The sequence below is a fragment of the Microcaecilia unicolor genome, chromosome 3, assembly GCF_901765095.1.
Source record: "Microcaecilia unicolor chromosome 3, aMicUni1.1, whole genome shotgun sequence".
Classification (NCBI taxonomy): Eukaryota; Metazoa; Chordata; class Amphibia; order Gymnophiona; family Siphonopidae; genus Microcaecilia; species Microcaecilia unicolor.
The window spans coordinates 20,550,617-20,572,484 of record NC_044033.1 but is presented as its reverse complement, the minus strand read 5'-3'; the positions used below and the strand labels follow the sequence as shown (position 1 = coordinate 20,572,484).

The 21,868-nt window shown below is 44.8% G+C and overlaps 1 protein-coding gene across 1 annotated transcript in view; it reads left to right on the top strand.

The window, feature by feature from the left end:
* LOC115465355 overlaps positions 1–21,868 on the top strand; it is a 281,729-nt gene that overhangs the window by 177,985 nt on the left and 81,876 nt on the right. Inside the window, exon 4 of the mRNA XM_030195780.1 lies at positions 10,426–10,479. Coding sequence (XP_030051640.1) covers positions 10,426–10,479 — 54 coding nt within the window. The remainder of the gene's footprint in view (positions 1–10,425; positions 10,480–21,868) is intronic.

The window sequence follows — 21,868 nt, the reverse complement described above, 5'->3', positions numbered from 1 at the left end:
TATTCATGTTGTATTGGGAAGTGAGTATCAGGCATTGAGTTTTTTTCTGCATTTAGTTTCAAATGAAATGCATCTGCCCAGGTGTTCATGATACGTAGACTTTGGTTAATCTCCTTGAGGATTTCTTTGGTGTCTTGTTTGAAAGGGATGTATATTGTTACATCATCGGCGTAGATAAATGGATTGAGGTTATGGTTTGATAGGAGTTTTGCCAAGGGGGTCATCAGTAGGTTGAAGATGGTTGGTGAGAGAGGTGATCCTTGAGGTACTCCACATTCAGGTGTCCATGCGGCAGACGTGGCTGAGTTTGATGTGACTTGGTAAGAACGTTGGGTTAGGAACCCCTTGAACCAGTTTAAGACATTTCCTCCTATGCCAAAATATTCAAGTATGTGTAGTAGGATTCCGTGGTCTACCATGTCGAAGGCACTGGACATGTCAAATTGTAGGAGGAGTATATTGTTTCCAGTTGCAATCAGTTGTTTGAATTTAGTCATGAGGGTAATTAGTACTGTTTCTGTGCTATGATTCGATCGGAATCCTGATTGGGCATCATGCAGTATTGAATATTTGTTTAAATAGTTAGTGAGTTGTTTAGTTACTATTCCTTCGGTTATTTTGGTTAGCAGTGGTATGGATGCTACTGGTCTGTAGTTGGTTATTTCCCTTGTGCTCTTCTTTGTGTCTTTGGGTATAGGGGTGAGCAAAATTTTTCCCTTTTCCTTTGGGAAAAGTCCGTTCCGTAGCATGAAGTTCATGTGGTTTGTTAGGTCTATTATGAATTGTTGAGGGGCTGCTTTCATGAGGTTATTTGGGCATATGTCTAGTTTGCAGTGAGATTTGGCATATCTTCTAAGTGTTTCAGTGATGAGGTTTTCTGATGGTGGTTCGAATTCGGTCCAAGTTCTGTCTGCTGGGTGTATTCCGTCTTCTGGGTCTAAACAATCTAGGAGTGTGGCATAGTCAGTAGTGCTGGTAGGTATTTGGAGTCTTAATTGTATAATTTTCTCCTTGAAGTATTTCGCAAGGTTGTTAACGTCAGGTATATCTTTGCTGTTGTTTGTGACTGGTGTGGTGTCTAACAGTTTGTTCACGAGGTGGAAGAGTTTGTGTGTGTCTTTGTAGTTTGGTCCTATTATTGTCTTGTAGTGTAGTCTTTTAGTCTGTTTTATGGTATATTTGTATTTCCTCCGAAGTTGCTCTCCTTGATGCTCAGTCCTTCTTTGCCATGGCCAACTCTGGTCCAGGTTTCGGTATCTTTTCTACTTCCTGCTTCAGGGTCTGTGGTGCTGGCGTACTCTATCGCAACGTACTTCTCTGTAGTCCATTTTTTTTAGACATTGATATTAGTTCAGGGCTGAGTAGGGCCACCTTTGGTCATTGCAGGTCCATCCTTTAGTAATATCGCACAATTGCCAGCATTTCATACTGCTCCTAGGCACTGTGAAGCTGCGTCCCAACAGAATTTGTGCCAATGTGATCATTTCATTAAAACTAATGGTACTAAATTCAGGACATTGCTAAGTGAACACATCCGGTTTCAGTTTTTTTTCTTACCCAATCTCCATGAGAGATCTTGAACTTCTGCAGCCTCAAATTGAAATTTTGAAGAAGATGCCCGCTCTGTTGATGCTGATGACCTGCTCCTCATGACACGTGGCGTGGACTTCTTAATCAGTTTAGCAATTTAGGGGCCTAGCTTTTATGCCAACCACATGCCACCAAGAAAGAGCTGATCAGACCTCTCTTACAATATCAAGTGTTGGTTCCTGACCTCACCAGTTCCTCCCTGCACAGATTTTAATCCTTAGCTCACCTAGCTATTATATAGAAGGCTGAGGGAGACCAGAAGAGATTTTTTGTTCCTTAATTACCTTGGCAATCCTTTTTACATAAGATAGGATGGCAAAATGAGATCATGTGGCCTCCCCATCTACACCATTTCCTACTACTACTACTATTTAGCATTTCTATAGCGCTACAAGGCATACGCAGCGCTGCACAAACATAGAAGAAAGACAGTCCCTGCTCAAAGAGCTTACAATCTAATAGACAAAAAATAAAGTAATCAAATCAATGAATGTGTACAGGAAGGAGGAGAGGAGGGTAGGTGGAGGCGAGTGGTTACGAGTCAAAAGCAATGTTAAAGAGGTGGGCTTTCAGTCTAGATTTAAAGGTGGCCAAGGATGGGGCAAGACGTAGGGGCTCAGGAAGTTTATTCCAGGCGTAGGGTGCAGCGAGACAGAAGGCGCGAAGTCTGGAGTTGGCAGTAGTGGAGAAGGGAACAGATAAGAAGGATTTATCCATGGAGCGGAGTGCACGGGAAGGGGTGTAGGGAAGGACGAGTGTGGAGAGCCCCCCCCAAAATCCTCTGTATTTGTTCCATGTTTTCTTGAATTCATATGCTGCCTTAGAGAAAAGAGTGATAGATACATGGAGCAGCTTCCCTGTGAAAGGTGATGGAGACAACTTGGCAAACCCTATCAGGGACCCCAACTGTGAGGTATGAAGCAGCGGCTATAGATTGGGGGCCCTCTTAAGGCACGAAACCAGCTTTAGAGCTTGGTACATGCTTGCATATGGAAAGTGGAATATCAAATTTCAAAGCAAAGGTAAGTTTACCAACAACAATCCACAAGTCAGTTGGGCAGAAGCTGGGCCGTAGGCTGAAGTCAGGAGTCAGGTGTGATCCTTCTTCCAGTTCCTTTCTGGACAAGACGGCGCCTTCAGGAGCTACCGAGCAATGGCAAAGCTGCCAAGAGGGCATGGAAATTTTAAGCCTTGTCCTTGGATTCCTGGCTTCACTCCCTGATAGACCTCAGCCACAGCACTAACAAGCCATCTCCCCCTTGGGCAGCAGGAGATGCATTCATAAGACATTTTCCTACTGCCGTGGGACCAGTCATGAAATAGGAGCCGTCACTGTTTTTATTGTGAGACTGGTTTCACGGCAGCAGGAAATGTCTTGGCAGAGTTTAAAAGGGGGTTAGACGGTTTCCTAAAGGACAAGTCCATAAACCGCTACTAAATGGACTTGGGAAAAATCCACAATTCCAGGAATAATATGTATAGAATGTTTGTACGTTTGGGAAGCTTGCCAGGTGCCCTTGGCCTGGATTGGCCGCTATCGTGGACAGGATGCTGGGCTCGATGGACCCTTGGTCTTTTCCCAGTGTGGCATTACTTATGTACTTATGTCCTCTACTTGGCTCACTTTTATTACATAGAGCAGTGATTTAACCTATTGTGATGTCATAGTGGCTCATTCCACCAATAAGAGCCAACCTCATTAGTGATGTCACAATGGCTTGATTGTATAGAATGTTTGTACGTTGGGAAGCTTGGCCTGGATTGGCCGCTGTCATGGACAGGATGCTGGGCTCAATGGACCCTTGGTCTTTTCCCAGTGTGGCATTACTTATGTACTTATGAATGCATCTGCTACTGCTGATGGAAAGGAAGGCGGTTCAGCAGGAGTGCAGAGACAGTGGCATAGTTATAGGTGGGCACAGGCCCATCCATTCTTGTCTCAGTTCCATCCAACGGCAGCATCTCACTCTCCTCTCTTCCTCTTCTCCACCAGCGGCCCTGTATCTACCCCCACCCTGAATCTCCCCGGTGTATCTTACAGGTATCCTAGAGGCCACAGTGATTCATCTTCACTGCCTGCAGCAGCTCCTGCAGGCTTCCCTCTGCCGGGTCCCTCCCTCGCTGATGTCACTTCCTGTTTCCTCATTGGTGGGATGCAGCAGAGGGAAGCCTGCATGGGCCAGCGCACACAGCAGAGATGAATCGCTGAGGCCGCCGGGTTGTTTCTGAAGCACACAGAAGATTCAAGGAGGGGACAGATGCTAGTCTTTGGGGGTAGGGGAGGACAGAGGAAATGCTGAGCTAAAGGGGTGGGGGCCCACCCAATTTAACTGTGGGTCCACCCAAAATGGTAGGTCTGGCTACGCTGCTGGTGGGAGATTACTCCGAAAGTAGGAGTCCTCCACTGAATGTAGGAGACTTGGCAGGTCTCGCAAATGCTTCGTGGCCTTCAGGGTATTGTGACCTTTGTACAGTTCAAAATAACCATCAGCTACTCCAGAATGAAATTTTTGCTGATGGCAAAACTGGATGAGTAGAGATAATTTATAACAGATTAATACATTTCCTTCTGGTTGAATTCAAGAATGCAGGCGCATAGCCAAAACATAGCCTGATGCATGCGGGCATTCTCCTTGACTCTAGAGGTCCCTCCAGACTATTGTAAGGTCATTGATAAGGAGATAGATATTCAATGGTACGTCAACCCCATACAGTTCTACCAACTTGTCTGCTTAAAGTGATCCATTCAAGTTCAGCAACGAAAAAATATGGGCCTAATTTTATATGGACGTCCACATAAAGGTAGATCTGCTATTGTGTTCCAACTTGGACGGATATGTTATCCAGAGAGAAGCTCAATTTGGCTGCTCTCTGTATCGCTTCTGGCCCAATTCCCAGAACACATCTAATCCTGATAACTTTTGATTTATATAGCAGTTTTGGGGGCCAAAGGTTGCACATTAGGTGGCGTGGGAAGTTTAAACAAGTGCAGCTGGGACCCAATGATTTTGAATACTGGTCTCAAGGAGGATGTTTTTCAACTATTTTATGCAGGTATTGATGGCATTTTAAAATCTTAACGCAGAAAAGATAAAACTTATCAAATAATCACAATAAATAAAAAAGATGAATACATTAATAAATAATGTCTAAAGGAACATAAACCTTTTGTGTGTTAAAGCGTGGTAGCTTGAAGCAAAATAAACCCGTCTGTGTAAAAAATATATATATATATTTATTTGTTGCATTTGTATCCCACATTTTCCCACCTATTTGCAGGCTCAATGTGCCTTTCATTAGTGGCGATCGCCATTATTGGAATGAGAAATACAATAAAGGTGGGAGGCTCAGAAAGGGGTATAATATCTAGACAATTAGGGTATTCTAAACACATAGCATAGGTCTGTCCCAACTAAATATGCAATTTTAAGATAGAGATATCATTAATATAAATATAAATTTTTTTTGATACATTTGTACCCCGCGCTTTCCCATTCATGGCAGGCTCAATGCGGCTTACATAGGGCAATGGAGGGTTAAGTGACTTGCCCAGAGTCACAAGGAGCTGCCTGTGCCTGAAGTGGGAGTTGAACTCAGTTCCTCAGGACCAAAGTCCACCACCCTAACCACTAGGCCACTCCTCCACTGTTAGTGCTATTTGAGATTCTACATGGAATGTTGCTATTCCACTAGCAACATTCCATGTAGAAGTCGGCCCTTGCAGATCACCAATGTGGCCGCGCAGGCTTCTGTTTCTGTGAGTCTGACATCCTGCATGTATGTGCAGGACGTCAGACTCACAGAAACAGAAGCCTGCGCAGCCTTCTGCATTTGTACCCTGCGCTTTCCCACTCATGGCAGGCTCAATGCAGCTTACATGGGGCAATGGAGGGTTAAGTGACTTGCCCAGAGTCACAAGGAGCTGCCTGTGCCTGAAGTGGGAATCGAACTCAGTTCCTCAAGACCAAAGTCCACCACCCTAACCACTAGGCCACTCCTCTATAAGAGGAAAGATCCATAAGAATTAAAGAGCTTTAAGAGGTTTTTGGCCGATGATGAAGAAGTCCAGCCCCCGAAGTTAAAATTTATGCTGCGGGCTTCTTGAGGCCTTTCCTCTTTATATTAATGATATCTGTATCTTAAAATTGCATATTTATTTGGGACTGACCTATGCTATGTGTTTAGAATCTCCTAATTGTCTAGAAATTATACTAACCCTATAGAAGATCACCTCTAATACTGTTTATAGTCAGAAAGGGGTATGACAGATTTGTATGGAGTTCAAGAAATGCGTCCAAAAATTGAGGAATGTGTGTGTACAACCTTGTGCATGTCACGAGTCATGTTGTACAGGGTATTTATTTAAAAAAACAACACAAAACTGGGGAGTGGGGAGGTTACTGTTGTCTATCTGAAGGACAGTTAGCTGTCTCTTTAGATCCGTGCCCTTTAGATAGTGCTCACTATGGGGCTCTTTTATGAACGTGCGTAGGCACCTGCACGTGCCCAACGCGCGCCAAATTGGAACTACCACCTGCCCACCACGAGCCCCGGGCGGTAATTCCGTTTTTGCCGCGCGTACAAAACACGCGGTAGAAAATATTTTCTACCACGTGGCGCTTACCTAGCGGTAAGCAGCAGTTTACGCGTGCCGATGCTTACCGCTCGGTTAGCATGTGAGACCTTACCGCCAAGTCAGTGTGTGGCGGTAAGGTCTTGGGCCGAAAATGGATGCGCACTGGTTTTAATTTTGCCGCGTGTCTATTTTTGGCCACAAAAAAGCCCCTTTTTTTCCAGGCGCACTGAAAAATGGACCTGCGTGGGTCCAGAACACGCACCTATACCAGCGCAGGCCATTTTTCGGCGTGCCTTAGTAAAAAGGCCCCAGTTGTTTACAAAATCTGTTCTGGCATATCTTTTTGGGGTTTTTTTTCCTGCTTTTACCATTCACTAGAGTTCTCTGTGTACATTTTTTATAGGTACCGTTACCTTAAGGAAGAGTTGTGCTTGCTCTGTTATCTGCTTTAAAATTTCACTACACTGTGGTGTAAGTTTTTACAAATGGTTTTAGGGATGTTTTGATTCAGATAAAAGCCAGTTTCTCCATCTGTCCATATACATAGCCTTGTGCAGTGTTCATGGAGATTCAGTGACTGCCTGTGGAATTTTAGAAATGCCAGCAGATAAGACCCTGACCACAACAGTGTAGAGGAGAAACCCTGGCCAGCTCTGACCCCTCACTGGCTGAATATTAGACCCAGACTGCTAATGGGAGATGTCAGGAGCACAGCAGCTGGGAGGTCTCAGGCCCTGCCTGCCAAACAAGCCAGAAGCCTTGGAAAATACGAGCACTATGGCAGGTGGGGAGAAACCTGGGCCTTACTTGCCGAGCAAGTGGAGACGTGTCGTCATTTCAGTCTGGGGAGCTGAGTATCTGAGCCAGGAATCAAACCCAGATTCTCTGTCTGCGGAAATATGCAGCAATACCACCGACTCCCTTGCCCAGCCCGAACACTTATAGTCAGGGGTGTAGCCAGACAACAGATTTTTGGGTGGGCCTAGGCAAAAAAATATCTCTCAGCTGGTGGTAAAATGCTTCTTTTCACCTTGGCAGTCTGCAGCAGGCATGCGCTGAAAACTGAGCGCGTGCAGGTGCCGGTATTGGGCAGAGTAGTGTTTTTGATACCATCAGAGGGATGTCTTCAACTGGCTGAGCTTGGGATCCCCACCAGCTACCGCTAAACGTGTGCTACTGTTGGGTGGGCCTGAGCTGTAAGTGGCCCACCCAGGCCCACCTGTGGTTACGCCAATACAGTGGGCCAGTCTCAAACATGCTGACTTTTTTTTTTTTTTTAATTCAAAACCTGACAGAGTTGTTCCTGGCATAGCATGTGGTTAATGTTCATTTTTAAATCACTGCTGAAACATTCATAGAAACAAAACGTATCCATTGGTAGAAGCTGCCCCTTAATTAAGCTGTATCAGAAAACAAAATTCTGTCTGTCAGTGGAGTGAAGCAAAGCCAAGGGGCTGATCCCTGCTCGCAGGCATCAAAGATGGGAGATTCCTGTACTCCCCCAGTGGTGGTAGTTTTCAAAGTATTGATGAAACAAAATTTAACTTCTTTTGACTTTCTGATCAGCTGGCCACACACACTCACTGGACCATATTTATTTATTGCATTTGTATCCCACATTATCCCACCTCTTTGCAGGCTCAATGTGGCTTACAATATATTGTGGATGGTGGAAATGAGAGTAAAGTTGACATTTAGTGTTACAGAAGTATTTTGGGTTGCATGGTAATGGAAGATATGGTTGGGAGGCAGGGCTGGTGGTTGGGAGGCGGGGATAGTGCTGGGCAGACTTGTACGGTCTGTGCCAGAGCTGGTGGTTGGGAGGCGGGGATAGTGCTGGGCAGACTTATATGGTCTGTGCCCTGAAGAGTATAGGTACAAATCAAAGTAGGGTATACACAAAAAGCAGCAAATATGAGTTATCTTGTTGGGCAGACTGGATGGACCGTACAGGGCTTTTTCTGCCGTCATCTACTATGTTACTATGATAAAGATATAATATGAGGCACTTTTAACAATGCTTGCTAGATATATGTGGGGATTTCATATGTTTTAATCATTGTGGTATGTCTTGTCGAAAAGATGGGTCTTCAGCAGTTTTCGGAAGTTGGTCAGTTCATAGGTCGCTTTTAGGTTACGTGGCAATGCGTTCCAGAATTGCGTGCTTATATAGGAAAAGGTTGATGCGTGCATTAGTTTATATTTTAGGCCTTTGCAGTTTGGGAAGTGAAGATTAAGGAATGTGCGAGATGATCTTGGCTATTACACTTCAGTTCTTTATCCAGACCTGCAAATCGAACTCCATGTCAGCGAGGGCATTAAGCCAATCACAGCAGATTTAAGGGGTGTTTTGGGATTTTGTTTTTTTTTATATTTCAGATTGATAAAAATGCTGGACAATATAACCCAGAATGCTTTGAAACAGACATTTTACAAACCAGGACTAGGTGAACGTCTTCCTGCTGGCTGGGAGTGCATTTTTGGTAGGTCTACCGATCATTCCTATTTGGGCGTTTTGAAACTACCCAAGGCTAGACAAGCAAACCCGCTTTTCACAATTCCTTGTCTGTAACTGCAGCTGGACACCATTTCCCTAGTCCTTGGGTTCAGAAGTAGTTATGTTGCTTAAATGACTCTGCTGTTTTGCAAAGGTGTTGAGACTTGTGACTACTGATTCTATCCTCCCTCCCCCCCCCCCTTCTCCAGTGAGACAGGGCTGGTTTGCTCTGCCTAATTCTTTCAGAGCCTCTCAAATCCTGCAGTTGTGCCTGGGCTGAATAATGCTGCCTTCTGTATGATGGCATGAATAGCACTTTTCCAGCGCGGCAGCTGAGACTCCCTCAGGGGTGACCTCCTTTGTATGAGCTGAAGGGGGGATGTGTGAGAGCTCCAGGCTCCAATATTACTGCAAAGAAATTCATTGAACTGATCCCAGTCCATGCCATTCAGTCAGAAACAGCACACACACACGCTGACGTATCCCACAAATTAGTCTGTCTCTTTCTCTTGCTGTGTGGTTCAGTATGGCCGTGGAACAGGTGTGGAGTCCTAAAAGCATTCTGGGAATTGATATGCAAATGAGCTTAGGAAATTGCCCTCCTGTTCCCCCCCCCCCCCCCCCTCCATTTTCTGATCTAGATCTCTGGGTTTGGCACAGCTGCTGTGAGCAATTTTTGTGAACCCTAAGCAAAAGCAGTACAGGAAATGGGGCAAGGGGGAGATGGGAAGAAAAGCGCATATACTAACAACACAACATAGAAGCTGTTTTTCTTTAAGTTTAAGTCAAGCACAATTGCACAAAATAGGTCGTTAAATTTTAATAGATTCCTCAATGTCTAGTATTCCATAATCATATTCTTAGTAAATTTTTGACTAATAAAAAGTATGTGAGAAGAACTTATCTCAATCAAAAATGCTGTAATTCGAGCACAGGAACAGCCTCCGACATAGCACCATGTTTCGCTTTAGCTGCGTCAGAGAAATACTAGACACTGAGGAATATATTAAAACTAGTAAAAAAGGCCCGTTTCCAAAACCAATGAAACGGGCGCTAGCATGTGGCTTTTTTTGTGTATGTGTCACAGAGTTATTTTGTGTGTGTGAGGGTGCGGTGTGTGTGCAGGTTGTTGATATGTGTCTTTTTTTGTTTTGTTTTTTCCAGCGGTGGTTCTGTGCTCTCCGTGCTGCACAGATAATGAGCCATTCTGCTGGGGAATGCTCCTCCCTTATTGTCACGTAGTTTCCTCTGATTGGTCCGTCTTACGTTGCCTGGGAACGGTGTTGTGATGGTCCTTTGTGTTTCAGAATGTTGAGGGTGTTTTTTCTGATTGGTCCGTCATGCGAGGGCGGGGCAGAGAGACATGGTCAGTGTTGTGGCTTCACCACCATGAATCCATGAACCCTTCAGGGAGTGACTGAGTGACTTCAGAACGTTGTCTTCAGAACATTGAGGGTGAGTTTTATTATAGTAGATTTTAAAATTCTTTGGACCGATGAGGAAGGGAGGCATAACCTTTTGGATGCCGTGTATCGTAAGTCACAAGTGAATAACTGTGCTTACTTTCTGATGGGCCATATTATATTATATATAGAAATACCTACTTTGTGTGATTGTGCTCAGCAATTGCAGAGCAGAAATGATTATGGAGTGGGTTTGGGGTGGAATGTAGAGAGTGCGCAGCGCAATGTTTTTCACTTAGACTGTGTTTAGTTTTAATAGAGTCCCTGCTGACGTTCTTTTTTTTTTTTTTCTCTTTCAGAAAATGCTGCTGAAGAAAAATTGTGGCGCCAAGACGAGGGTTATTAAAATTCGAGTAAGTCAAACTTTTTTTTCTCCCCCCCCCCCCCCCCCACCCCTGTTTTCTGCTTGGTGCTCGTTGACAGCAGCACCTCAGTCAGGGATCCATTATCAACTGTGTGGCGGGTGTTAATAAATGAAACTAAAAAATAATATATTGCTCCTCAGTTGCTCTAAAGGGGCGGGAACTGCCCCTTAGGTCACGTCCCTTCAGGCATGTACCATAGGCAGCAGGGTGCCACTTTATTCCACTGGTGGCCTCTCCAGTATTGGTGTTCCGGGGCACCTCTCAGAATGCCTGCATTAGGTAACGACACAATCAGCCAGGTCTCAACTCTGCCTCGGCAGGGATGCTGTTTTACTCCACTGGGGCCTTCTCCAGTAGAGATGTTCTGGGGTGCCTCACAGAATGCCTGCAGCAGGTAACAGTACAATCAGCCAGTTCTCCCTGCTGGTATTATTCAAAGTCAGACTGGATGAACCCAATCACCAGAATATAAAGTATTTCATCTGGGAAAAGAAAACTATAAAACCCCTTCTGTATATTCTTCATTTTTGTATCCAGTGAGGGTGAAAGAGTATGAATTCTGCTCAGGCAGATGGGCCTCTGCTCCTTTTTCTTCTGTAGCCTCATATCTGAAATTTTCTTCTGGAACTTGTAAGCTGTTCTTCAGAGACCACATTGCAGATTCCTCAACATCTTCTCTGAGGTTCTCAAACCCACTTGGGATATTTTATTGACAGATTTCCCCAAAACTACATTCATTTTTGGTTCATGGAACCAACACGGTTATCAGACCTCCAAAAATCTCACAACTTCTGGTCTGTCTTAATTCTCAAGACCCTCTACAGATAGCCCAGCCACTCCGAACTTGAGTGCTAACCTGTCCTAAACCAGGGAGGTGTTGAAGAGCAAAGATGCATTCTTCTGAAGCTCTTTGGATGACCACCTTTAACCTTAAGCCACAGTATCTCACCCCCAGTGAATCTGGCAGCTCCAGCTGTGCTCTCCAGCCCTCACCTGGATGAGAAAGAAGGGGATTTCCCTCTTTTGTACCTTGACTGGCTCGGTTATATACTGGTACTCTTAGATCACATAACTTAATTTCACTATCTGCTCCCAAGGTGTGCTACCAGAGATAGGTGGTACTTATGCAGCATATTATCGCATATCAGCAGATACTGAGTTAACATAGTAACATAGTAGATGACGGCAGAAAAAGACCTGCACGGTCCATCCAGTCTGCCCAACAAGACAACTCATATTTGCTACTTTTTGTGTATACCCTACTTTGATTTGTACCTGTGCTCTTCAGGGCACAGACCGTATAAGTCTGCCCAGCACTATCCCTGCCTCCCAACCACCAGTCCCGCCTCCCACCACCCGCTCTGGCACACACCGTATAAGTCTGCCCAGCACTATCCCCGCCTCCCAACCACCAGCCCTGCCTCCCAATCTTGACTAAGCTCCTGAGGATCCATTCCTTCTGCACAGGATTCCTTTATGCTTATCCCACGCATGTTTGAATTCCGTTACCGTTTTCATTTCCACCACCTCCCGCGGGAGGGCATTCCAAGCTTCCACTACTCTCTCCGTGAAAAAATACTTCCTGACATTTTTCTCGAGTCTGCCCCCCTTCAATCTCATTTCATGTCCTCTCGTTCTACCGCCTTCGCATCTCCTGTGTTACATCCCTCACCTGTACGACGCTCCTCCCGGCTAGGACGAGGATCGGTCTTGGGAAGGTCTGTTTCGGTTTCCTAAGTCTGGCAGCAGTCATCCGACTTAGAGCAGTGGTACAGCCATCTTGGATAGATCATATCCCAGGAAGCCATCTTGGACTAATGAGGACAGGAAGGAAGCCCATATTTGGTCCTTAGAGCTCTGCTGATGGGGGCAGCCATCTTGGTTCAGCTGCACATGCTTTAGCCTAATTCCTCCTCTACTTAAGGCACTGCCTCCAGCCCTTCAGTGCTTTGGCTTCTGCTGCGCAGAGGTTGTGGTCTGCATCCGGGTTCCTTACCTGATTCCTGAGTTTCCTGTGTTTTGACCTTGGCTTGTTTCCTGACCACGCGTTGTGTTGCTGCCTGCCTTTTGACCCTGGACTTTGTTTGAACTATTCTCAGCTCTACTGTTTTCCTGGCTCTTGGACTGTGTCTGTTGGCTACCTGTCTGGTCGGTGGTCCTACAACCCCGCCGGCCGCTTGAAACCAGGGGCTCAACTCTTGGGGAATAGTGGCTAAGTGCAGGTGAAGCTAGGGGTTGTCTGGCTGCCCATCTTGTAAATGGGGGTGAGTAAAAATTGAATCTTTGCAATGGTGATTCATCTCCACGCAATGAGTAACCCTATCAAGTGAAAGGTAGAGCCTATTTAGTACACATTAGCAGTTAAAGAGTGAATTGGTCCATCCAATTTGCCTAGTAGTGATGAGCATAGGTGAGCATATACATCCTCCATGCTCAGCCTGAAACCAGTTCCTCAACCACCCATGTCTTTAAATAAATGTTCAAACCTTTTTCATACCACTACTCTCCATATCAGTGTGAAGCATATTCAGAATTTGTTCAAGTACTGGCCTTGGTCACCTCACTAGTGTGCCATTTCAGGCCTTATTCTTTTAATTCTCACAAGACCGGTACCAAATCCAACACCTGGGTAACCTTGAATGTTATAGAACAGTTTTCTGATAATTCAAGCACCTATCTAAAACTAGCAAAACCATTATCCAGAACGTCCAGCCTTCTGACCCTGAAGTAGGGTTTTAGCAAGGGTTGGATTGCCTCTGTGTAGCTTTGTCCATTACGTTTGGGTCGTAACTGCTACTTGGTGCAAGGTTACGCCCAGTGGCGTAGCTACGTGATGCCTGAGGGGGCCTGGGCCCCTGTAGATTCCAGCCTGGACCCCCCTCCCAGCGAACCAGCCGCCGCCTACCTTCACTTTTGCTGGCGGGGGATCCCACTCCCCGCCAGCCGATGTCCTCTCCATCCTGCTCCTGCTGTTGCATGCATTGCTGACGTCCTGCACGTACAACATGCAGGACGTCAGCAATGCATGCAACAAGAGGGTTCGCGGCGGGAGGGGGGTCGGAAAAGACAGGGGGGTGGCGCCGGGGGGAGGGCTAAAATGTGCCCCCTCCCCTCGGGCTTTGGACCCCCCTCCCACGGAAGTCTGGCTACGCCCCTGGTTACGCCAGTGCCACCTTGGATTCATAAACTGTTTAGGTCATGCCTACTGCTCCATACATGATGCCCCAGTGCTGTCTGTGTCTCATCATTCACATTTCCATACCTTGCTTAAGAACATAAGAATTTGCAATAGTTGGCCAGACTAATGGTCCATCTAGCCCAGTATTCTGCTTCAACAGTGGGCCAATCTGGATCACAAGTACCTGGCAGAATCCTAAAGCTTAGTTTTTCCAATATATATATTATGGCACCAAAGGAGCTTGCAAATTTGTGATCGATGTCTTTGATCCCTGGTGCTATAAACAAAGTCCCCTAAAACAAATGATTATGTGCAAATAGAACATTGCTCAAAAAACAACCCTGCGCTCATGAATACTTCAATCACTCTTAAAAGCGAAGTGGGTAAATCCAATTGTATAGGAGCCTCGGCAGCAACTCATTTCATACAGGAACTAGCCCTGTGACTTGCCGGCATCATCATTGGCTTCCGTGTAAAATATTGGCCATGAGATGAGTAGTCCAATATGCTTGAAAACTGAAACCATTTCTAGTGTTGAATGTTGACGGAACCAAATAATCTATAGCCAAGTTAGAAAGCTTTTAACGACGTTTTTATTTCAGACATTTCTATCTTGTTAATTGTTATGTGTTATTACTTGTAATTCCTCAGGATTTGTCTGAGTTGCGCTTTTTTGTAATTCACCATAGAACTCGGAGGTTGTTGTGGCCTGTAAGAATAAAATGTAGTGTAATCTTTAAATGCAAAAATTGGAGCCGTGTTGAAGGTTGTGTATAATTGTAATACACACCAGTGGCACATAATTATGTCCTGTAACGTTTAGGTGCCCATTAAAAGTGGCAGCACTCGCCTACCACCCATTCTTTTAATCTGTGTATGAGTGGCAGTGTTAATCTCTGAAACATAAGGCTTATTGTTGATGTTGGCAACATGATAACCGAGCATCGCGAATCTGCTGGACTACAAATATCCCATGGGGCCCTTTTACTAAGCCGCGTAGGCGCCTATGCTCGCCCAACACGCATCAATTTGGAGTTACCGCCCGACTACCGTGTGGCCTGGGCAATAATTTCGTTTTTTACGCGCGCCGGAAAATAATTTTTATTTTCTGGTGCACGACAGAAACCGGGTGGTAATCATCATTCTATGTGTGTAGACCATTACCGCCCGGTTAATGCGTGAGACCTTACTGCTAAATCAGTGGGTGGCGGTAAGGTCTCAGGCCCAAGGTGGACACGTGCCAATTTTTATTTTCCCCACATGTTCATTTTCAGCCCCGCCAAAAAGGCCTTTTTTGCAGGCGTGCTGAAAAATGGACCTTTGCGCGTCCAGTACACGTCTACAACAGCGCAGGCCATTTTCAGCGTACCTTGGTAAAAGGATCCCATTGTCTTTTAAATTCAAGAGCTGAAAAAATTGACCTTGTAGCAGATTCATTAGAAAAATTTAATAGTGCATTTTGATCCATTGCTTTCCAATTAATTTGAAAATTCAGAATGATGGTTAATGATCTAAATTTACTACTAGTGTGTGTTGACAGAAAATATTATCTTTTGTTGGGGGGGGGGGGGGGTATTGTTCAACAATGCAAAAGATGTCTCCAGTTCTCTAAGTTCTCATATCCAGAGGTTCGATATATGTTGATATGTTGACACCATAAATAAACCTACCCTTGCAATGGGCTCCAACCGAACCAGTGGTGATGTCCTTCCTAATGAATTGATGAAATGTGTTTTAGGAAACGGAGAAACCCATGTCAATTTCTTATACACAACTCAGATCCATCTTCAGATTCTGATCTGAGTTTGGCCACTAAAACTAGCAAAGCAATTAGTTAAAAAATATCAAGTCTCCTAACGATGATGTGGAGTTTTAACCATGGTCACTCCATATAGATTGCACTAGGTTTCCAAGCAGTGGCGTAGCCACAGGTGGGCCTGGGTGGGCCGAGACCCACCCATTTAGAGCTCAGGCCCACCCAACAGTAGCACATGTTTAGTGGTAGCTGGTGGGGATCTCAAGCTTTGCCAGCTGAAGACTTCCTCCTAATGGTAACGAAAACGCTACTCTTCCATGATACTGGCACCTGTGCATGCTCAGTTTTCAGCACATGCCTACTTCAGACTGCCAAGTGGAAAGAAGCATTTTCCTGCCAGCTGAGATACATTTTTGATGGTTGGGGGTAGGGGGGGGGGGAGAGAACACTTGGTGCCCACCCACTTCTTGCCTAGGCCCACCCAAAATATGTTGTGTGGCTATGCCCCTGTTTCCAAGAAAGAAATGAGGTAGTCTTGCTACTTCTGTGGGATGTAATTGCAATGCAGGTTCCTTCAGTGCCTTTATGCTGGAAACGTATCGTGTTCCATGGTTGGCCTTTCTCTAGGAACCTTACATGATCTATAGACAACTCTCTGCATCAGAAAGGTTCACTACTGTTGATTCTTAGAAATTTGTCAGCATCCCTATGGTCATCACAGTGGTGTAGGTTGTGGTCTCCTGCCTTGTCTAGGGTTCCTGAGCATTTGAGAGCATAAAAACTGTGCAGTTTGGTGATTATTCAGAGTTGTCAAATCAAGATTGTGAGAAATTTCCGGCAGGACTTTGCAAGACTGAGAATCCAAATAGCAGATGAAATGTGAAGGGCAATTCTATAACCGATTGCCTGGTAGGAGCCTTTTCTGTACTGAAAAGTAGGTGCCTACTTTTTGTTATAGAGTATTAGTGTAATGAGTAATATACGTGCGCTGTGTTTAGGCATGACTACTTAAAACCAGCCACAGAATTTATTTTAGTTACATTTGTACCCTGTGCTTTCCCATTCATGGCAGGCTCAATGCGGCTTACATGGGGCAATGGAGGGTTAAGTGACTTGCCCAGAGTCCCACTAGCAACATTCCATGTAGAAGTCGGCCCTTGCAGATCACTAATGTGGCCGCGCAGGCTTCTCACAGAAACAGAAGCCTGCGCAGCCTTCTACATGGAATGTTGCTAGTGGAATAGCAACATTCCATGTAGAATCTCCAATAGTAGCAACATTCCATGTAGAATCTCCAATAGTATCTATTTTATTTTTGTTACAGTTGTACCCTGCGCTTTCCCACTCATGGCAGGCTCAAAGCGGCTTACATGGGGCAATGGAGGGTTAAGTGACTTGCCCAGAGTCACACCAATGTGGCCGCGCAGGCTTCTGCTTCTGTGAGTCTGACGTCCTGCACATACGTGCAGGACGTCAGACTCACAGAAACAGAAGCCTGCGCAGCCTTCTACATGGAATGTTGCTAGTGGAATAGCAACATTCCATGTAGAATGTCCAATAGTAGCAACATTCCATGTAGAATCTCCAATAGTAGCAACATTCCATGTAGAATCTCCAATAGTATCTATTTTATTTTTGTTACATTTGTACCCTGCGCTTTCCCACTCATGGCAGGCTCAATGCGGCTTACATGGGGCAATGGAGGGTTAAGTGACTTACCCAGAGTCACAAGGAGCTGCCTGTGCCTGAAGTGGGAGTTCCTTAGGACCAAAGTCCACCACCCTAACCACTAGGCCACTCCGGGCACCATAATGCTGAAGAAAAGTGTGTACTTCCTAGTATTGTATAAAGGAGGCCATAAGTGTGAGTCCATCCCACATATGTGCTCTCCTTACAGATACGTACTGTGAAAGAGTCACGTGTATTTAGCGAATAGTGCTTGGACAGATTTTAATTATTTATTAAATTGTTGCATTTGTATCCCACATTTTCCCACCAATTTGCAGGCGCAATGTGGCTTGCATTGTTCCGTCATGGCAATCACCATTCCAGAGTAAAAGATACAATTAGTATTACATAAAGAACATGGGTAAACAAAAAAAACAGCACCACGGGCCTTTAAAAATGGAACACAGTTCTTTAATGAATGAGCCTTGACAAAAAGACCCGACACGGGCCGTGTTTCGGTGACTAGCACCTGCGTCAGGGGTCACAGTGATGACGTGGAAAACTTGGGGAATAACTCGAATATATTCCTCTACAATATATTATTCCTTACCCCACGTCTCATGTAGTAAAAGCTACAAAGCACCAAGGCACTTTCACTTTCTGTATCCAAATGGATGAAAAGCATTTTTTTGTTTGGACTTTAATTTGTACTTCGTTCCCTCTCTTTTGTTATATAATAGAATTAAGCAATCAGTATGAAGAGGTCACATTTGGAATAACGGACAAAGCGTTAATGTGTTACAGTTCTTATGATGGATCGTTGTAGTTTGCTTTGTTGAAGAGATAAGTCTTCAGTGATTTCCGAAAGTTGATTAGATCGCGCCTTGTTTTCACATCAAATGGTAGTGCATTCCACAACTGCGAACTCATGTAGGAAAAGCTGGATGTATGTGTTAATTTGTACTTTAGTCCTTTGCAGCTGGGGAAGTGGAGAGTCAGGAATGCGCGTGCTGATCTTTTAGTATTCCTGGGTGGTAGGTCTATGAGGTCTAATGTAGGCCAGGACATAACTGTGCTTATATGCATACATACACATGTGCATCCTAGTATTCTAAACATTTATGTGTGTGTTAGAATTGCTCCCTTAAAGTGGAAAAATGCAAAGTGATACCATAGAGAAAAATAATGCAAACTGTACTTTTCACGTTGTTAGGTTCCATATGGGGAGTCACCACTCAGGAAAAGGATTTTTAGGTTTCACTGTGGGCAAAATATCGAAATCTTAGCTCAGTGTATGGTGGTTTTTTTGTTTTGTTTTTTAATCAAACCCACAAAATAGCTTTTGGATTTATATCCCACAATCCTCCGAGTTTTGAACTCTGTTCTTTGTGGCTTGCATACATAAGTCGGGAATACAAATGCAGTTATAGATCCATTATTAGAGTAGGTAAAGCTCTTAAGGGCAGGGGCGTAGCCAGTATGGGGCCACGGGGGCCTGGGCCCCTGTAGATTTGCCCCTGGACCCTCCTGCCGATGACCCTCTCGACCCCCCCCTCCTGCCGCCAACCCGCCGTCGCCTACCTATGCTGGCGGGGAACCCCAACCTCCACCAGCCGAGCTGAGGTCCTCTTCTTCCCAATCCCACACAAGTTTTCGTTCTAGTCTGTACGTTGTACGTGCAGGACGTCAGACTCACAGAAACAGCCTTGCAAGGTGGCGGGGGGGGGGGGGACTAAAATGTGCCCCCTCACCTCGGGCTCTGGACCCCCCTTCCGCCGAAGTCTGGCTACGCCCCTGCTTAAGTGGTTGAATAAAATTATGAATATCCTGAAAACCAGACTGGGTAGGCATGACTCCAGCACAGGACCAAGAATAATTTGCTCATATGTCATCTGAAATCCTTTTTAACTGTTCCGTTGCTTTGCCAGGTTTCCATGAGCTCAAAACGTGACACAAGGTTTAGTGTGATGGATCTCATGTTATGAAACCAGCTACCTGGAGTTTTGAGGGCAGAATCTTCCCAGTTAACATTTAAGCGTTTACAGAAGGCTCACTTTTTAAGGGAGGTCTTCAATACAGAGCCAAAGGGCCTGTTTCCTTTTTGTTGGGGTGGTGAGTAAGAGGGATTGTTCTTTTGGGTCCTGGGGACCCAGCACATGCACTATGTTTTCTTTTCACTTACTACTACTACTTATCATTTCTATAGCGCTACTAGACGTACGCAGCGCTATGCACTTGAACATGAAGAGACAGTCCCTGGTCGACAGAGCTTACAATCTAATTAGGACAGACAAACAGGACAAACAAGAGATAAGGACAAAGGGTAGCAAGATTCCGGAATCCCAAAGAGTAGCAAGATTTTGTCCGGAATCCTAAAGAGTAGCAACATTCCGGAACCCAAAGAATAGCAAGATTCCGGAATCCTAAATACTACTACTTATCATTTCTGTAGCGCTACTAGACATACGCAGCACTGTACACTTGAACATGAAGAGACAGTCCCTGCTCGACAGAGCTTACAATCTAATTAGGACATACAAACAGGACAAACAAGAAATAGGGGAATATTAAAGTGTGGATGATAAAATAAGGGTTCTGAACAAGTGAATAAGGGTTAGGAGTTAAAAGCAGCATCAAAAAGGTGGGCTTTTAGCTTAGATTTGAAGACGGCCAGAGATGGAGCTTTACATACCGGCTCAGGAAGTCTATTCCAGGCATATGGTACAGCAAGATAAAAGGAACGGAGTCTGGAAGCAGTAGAGGAGAAAGGTACAGATAAGAGAGATGTACACAGTGAATGGAGTTCCCGGGGAGGAATGTAGGGAGAGATGAGAGTGGAGAGGTACTGAGGAGCTGCAGAGTGAATGCACTTATAGGTCAATAACAGGAGTTTGAACTGTATGCGGAAACGGATAGGAAGCCAGTGAAGTGACTTGAGGAGAGGGCTAATATGAGCATGTTCTGTATGTACTGTTCTTTTCTGTTGATTGATTGGTGTTCTTTTCATATTTATTTTGTACATTTTATGTATTGTACTCCGCTTTGGTGGCTTTGTCTTTCAAGTGGCTAATAAATAAATATAGCTTGAACTTCAAATGTACCATAGCTAGAAATTCCTCTAGGTAAGTAGTAAGAAGCTTGGGGGCGTTCAAAATGGGAGTCCTCTTGAATGTTCTTGATTTTTGATGCTGGGATGGAAGGCCCTGACGTCTTTAAAGACGACATGGGTGGGTTTTCTTTTTCCTTCAGATGCCATCAAATCCAGATTAAGTAGTTGTTGAACTCCACAAAATTGCTGTGGTGTGATTTAAAGCACAGTGGCTTTGTGATGAGAGTGCCAACTGTAACTTCATCACTCTGATCGTTGTTTGGTCAGAGACAAGAGAATTGCATCACTGCATTCCAATTCCATGTAGAGCTTTGAGCTCCTTAAAGTACTTTCATTGATTTTCGCATTGCAACAGAGCAGGCACACCCAGGTTTACTGTACATTAAAGAGGTATTTTACTTCTGGATTCTGGCAACAAAGATGAGCTAGTCAACCTTTCTGCCTTGTTTTTAAATTTTGTGGCCTGGCAAGTTTCCCTCTGTCCTTTGTTTTGGGCTTCAGCTTCAATCACAACTACCGTAACTAGATTTTAATATCATGAACCTTCATTCAAAAATTACCCCTGGTGGGGATGGGAGAGGAGAGGGATTTCTCCTGTTCTTTATATCCCCTTCCAGCTTAACTTAGCTTAGCAGTCACGCCGAAGACCACAAGCCGTGACACTCTCTCTCTGTTACTATGTACCGCAAATTTAACCAGTAGATGTTGCCATTGAGGAATGAGTGAGACTTTCTCCACCCCCTGTTCCTTACATAACTGTTGCCACTGGACTTGCCCATTGAAGAGATGACAGAATGACAAGCCTACAGGATACTAAATAAAGATCAGTAACTTTCAATGGAGTCTAATTTTATATCTTAGGAAGTATATGAAACTTCGGATGAGGGTGGAAGGTAAGCCAGTTCAGAGGTTGCACCGAAGAGTGCATGTGCCTTACCTGTGCTTTGGCAGCATGGTTTTGTGGATATATTTGAGTTTGAAAACTCACACTCAAACTTGCTCACAGGTCTAATTCAGAGAATCACATCATCTGTTTTCTTGATCTCACATCCCATAGAGTACAGGCTTGGGCAGTCCACGGGGATGAGTCACTGCAAGTTGCTGCTGTTGAATTGGGCCCATGGGGAGCTCATTACTCCAGCCTGCTTTTAGCATGTCGAAGGAAACATTATAAACTAAATTACACATCTCTCCTAGGCACAGAAGTCATTGCATTCGGCATTTCCCAAAACAGAGGACAAAACTTCAGATACATCATGTTTGCCTTGTTTGTATAAAGTCAAGAGAGACTGGGAATTAATACTGTAATAACAGCCCAATACTGGGGGGGGGGGGAGGGGGGGGGGGGGGGAGGGTTAGCTACTATTTTTGCCTTTGTATAGCCTCGCCCTGCACAGGCCAACTTTCCATGAGCTTGTTCTCTTTCCATGCTTCCTGCAGCTACAAGTGAATGTGCTTTTACAGGTGGTGGTGGGGGGGTGGGTTCTTATTCTGATGTCAAAGTTAAGATAAGTGTTCTCCATTTTTGTAGTTACTCTCATCCTGGAATATGTTCAATGATGTCATCACATGATGACTGTGACATCACTGTAGACATTTTATCCATCTTGGATACCATAGTAACATAGTAGATGACGGCAGAAAAAGACCTGCATGGTCCATCCAG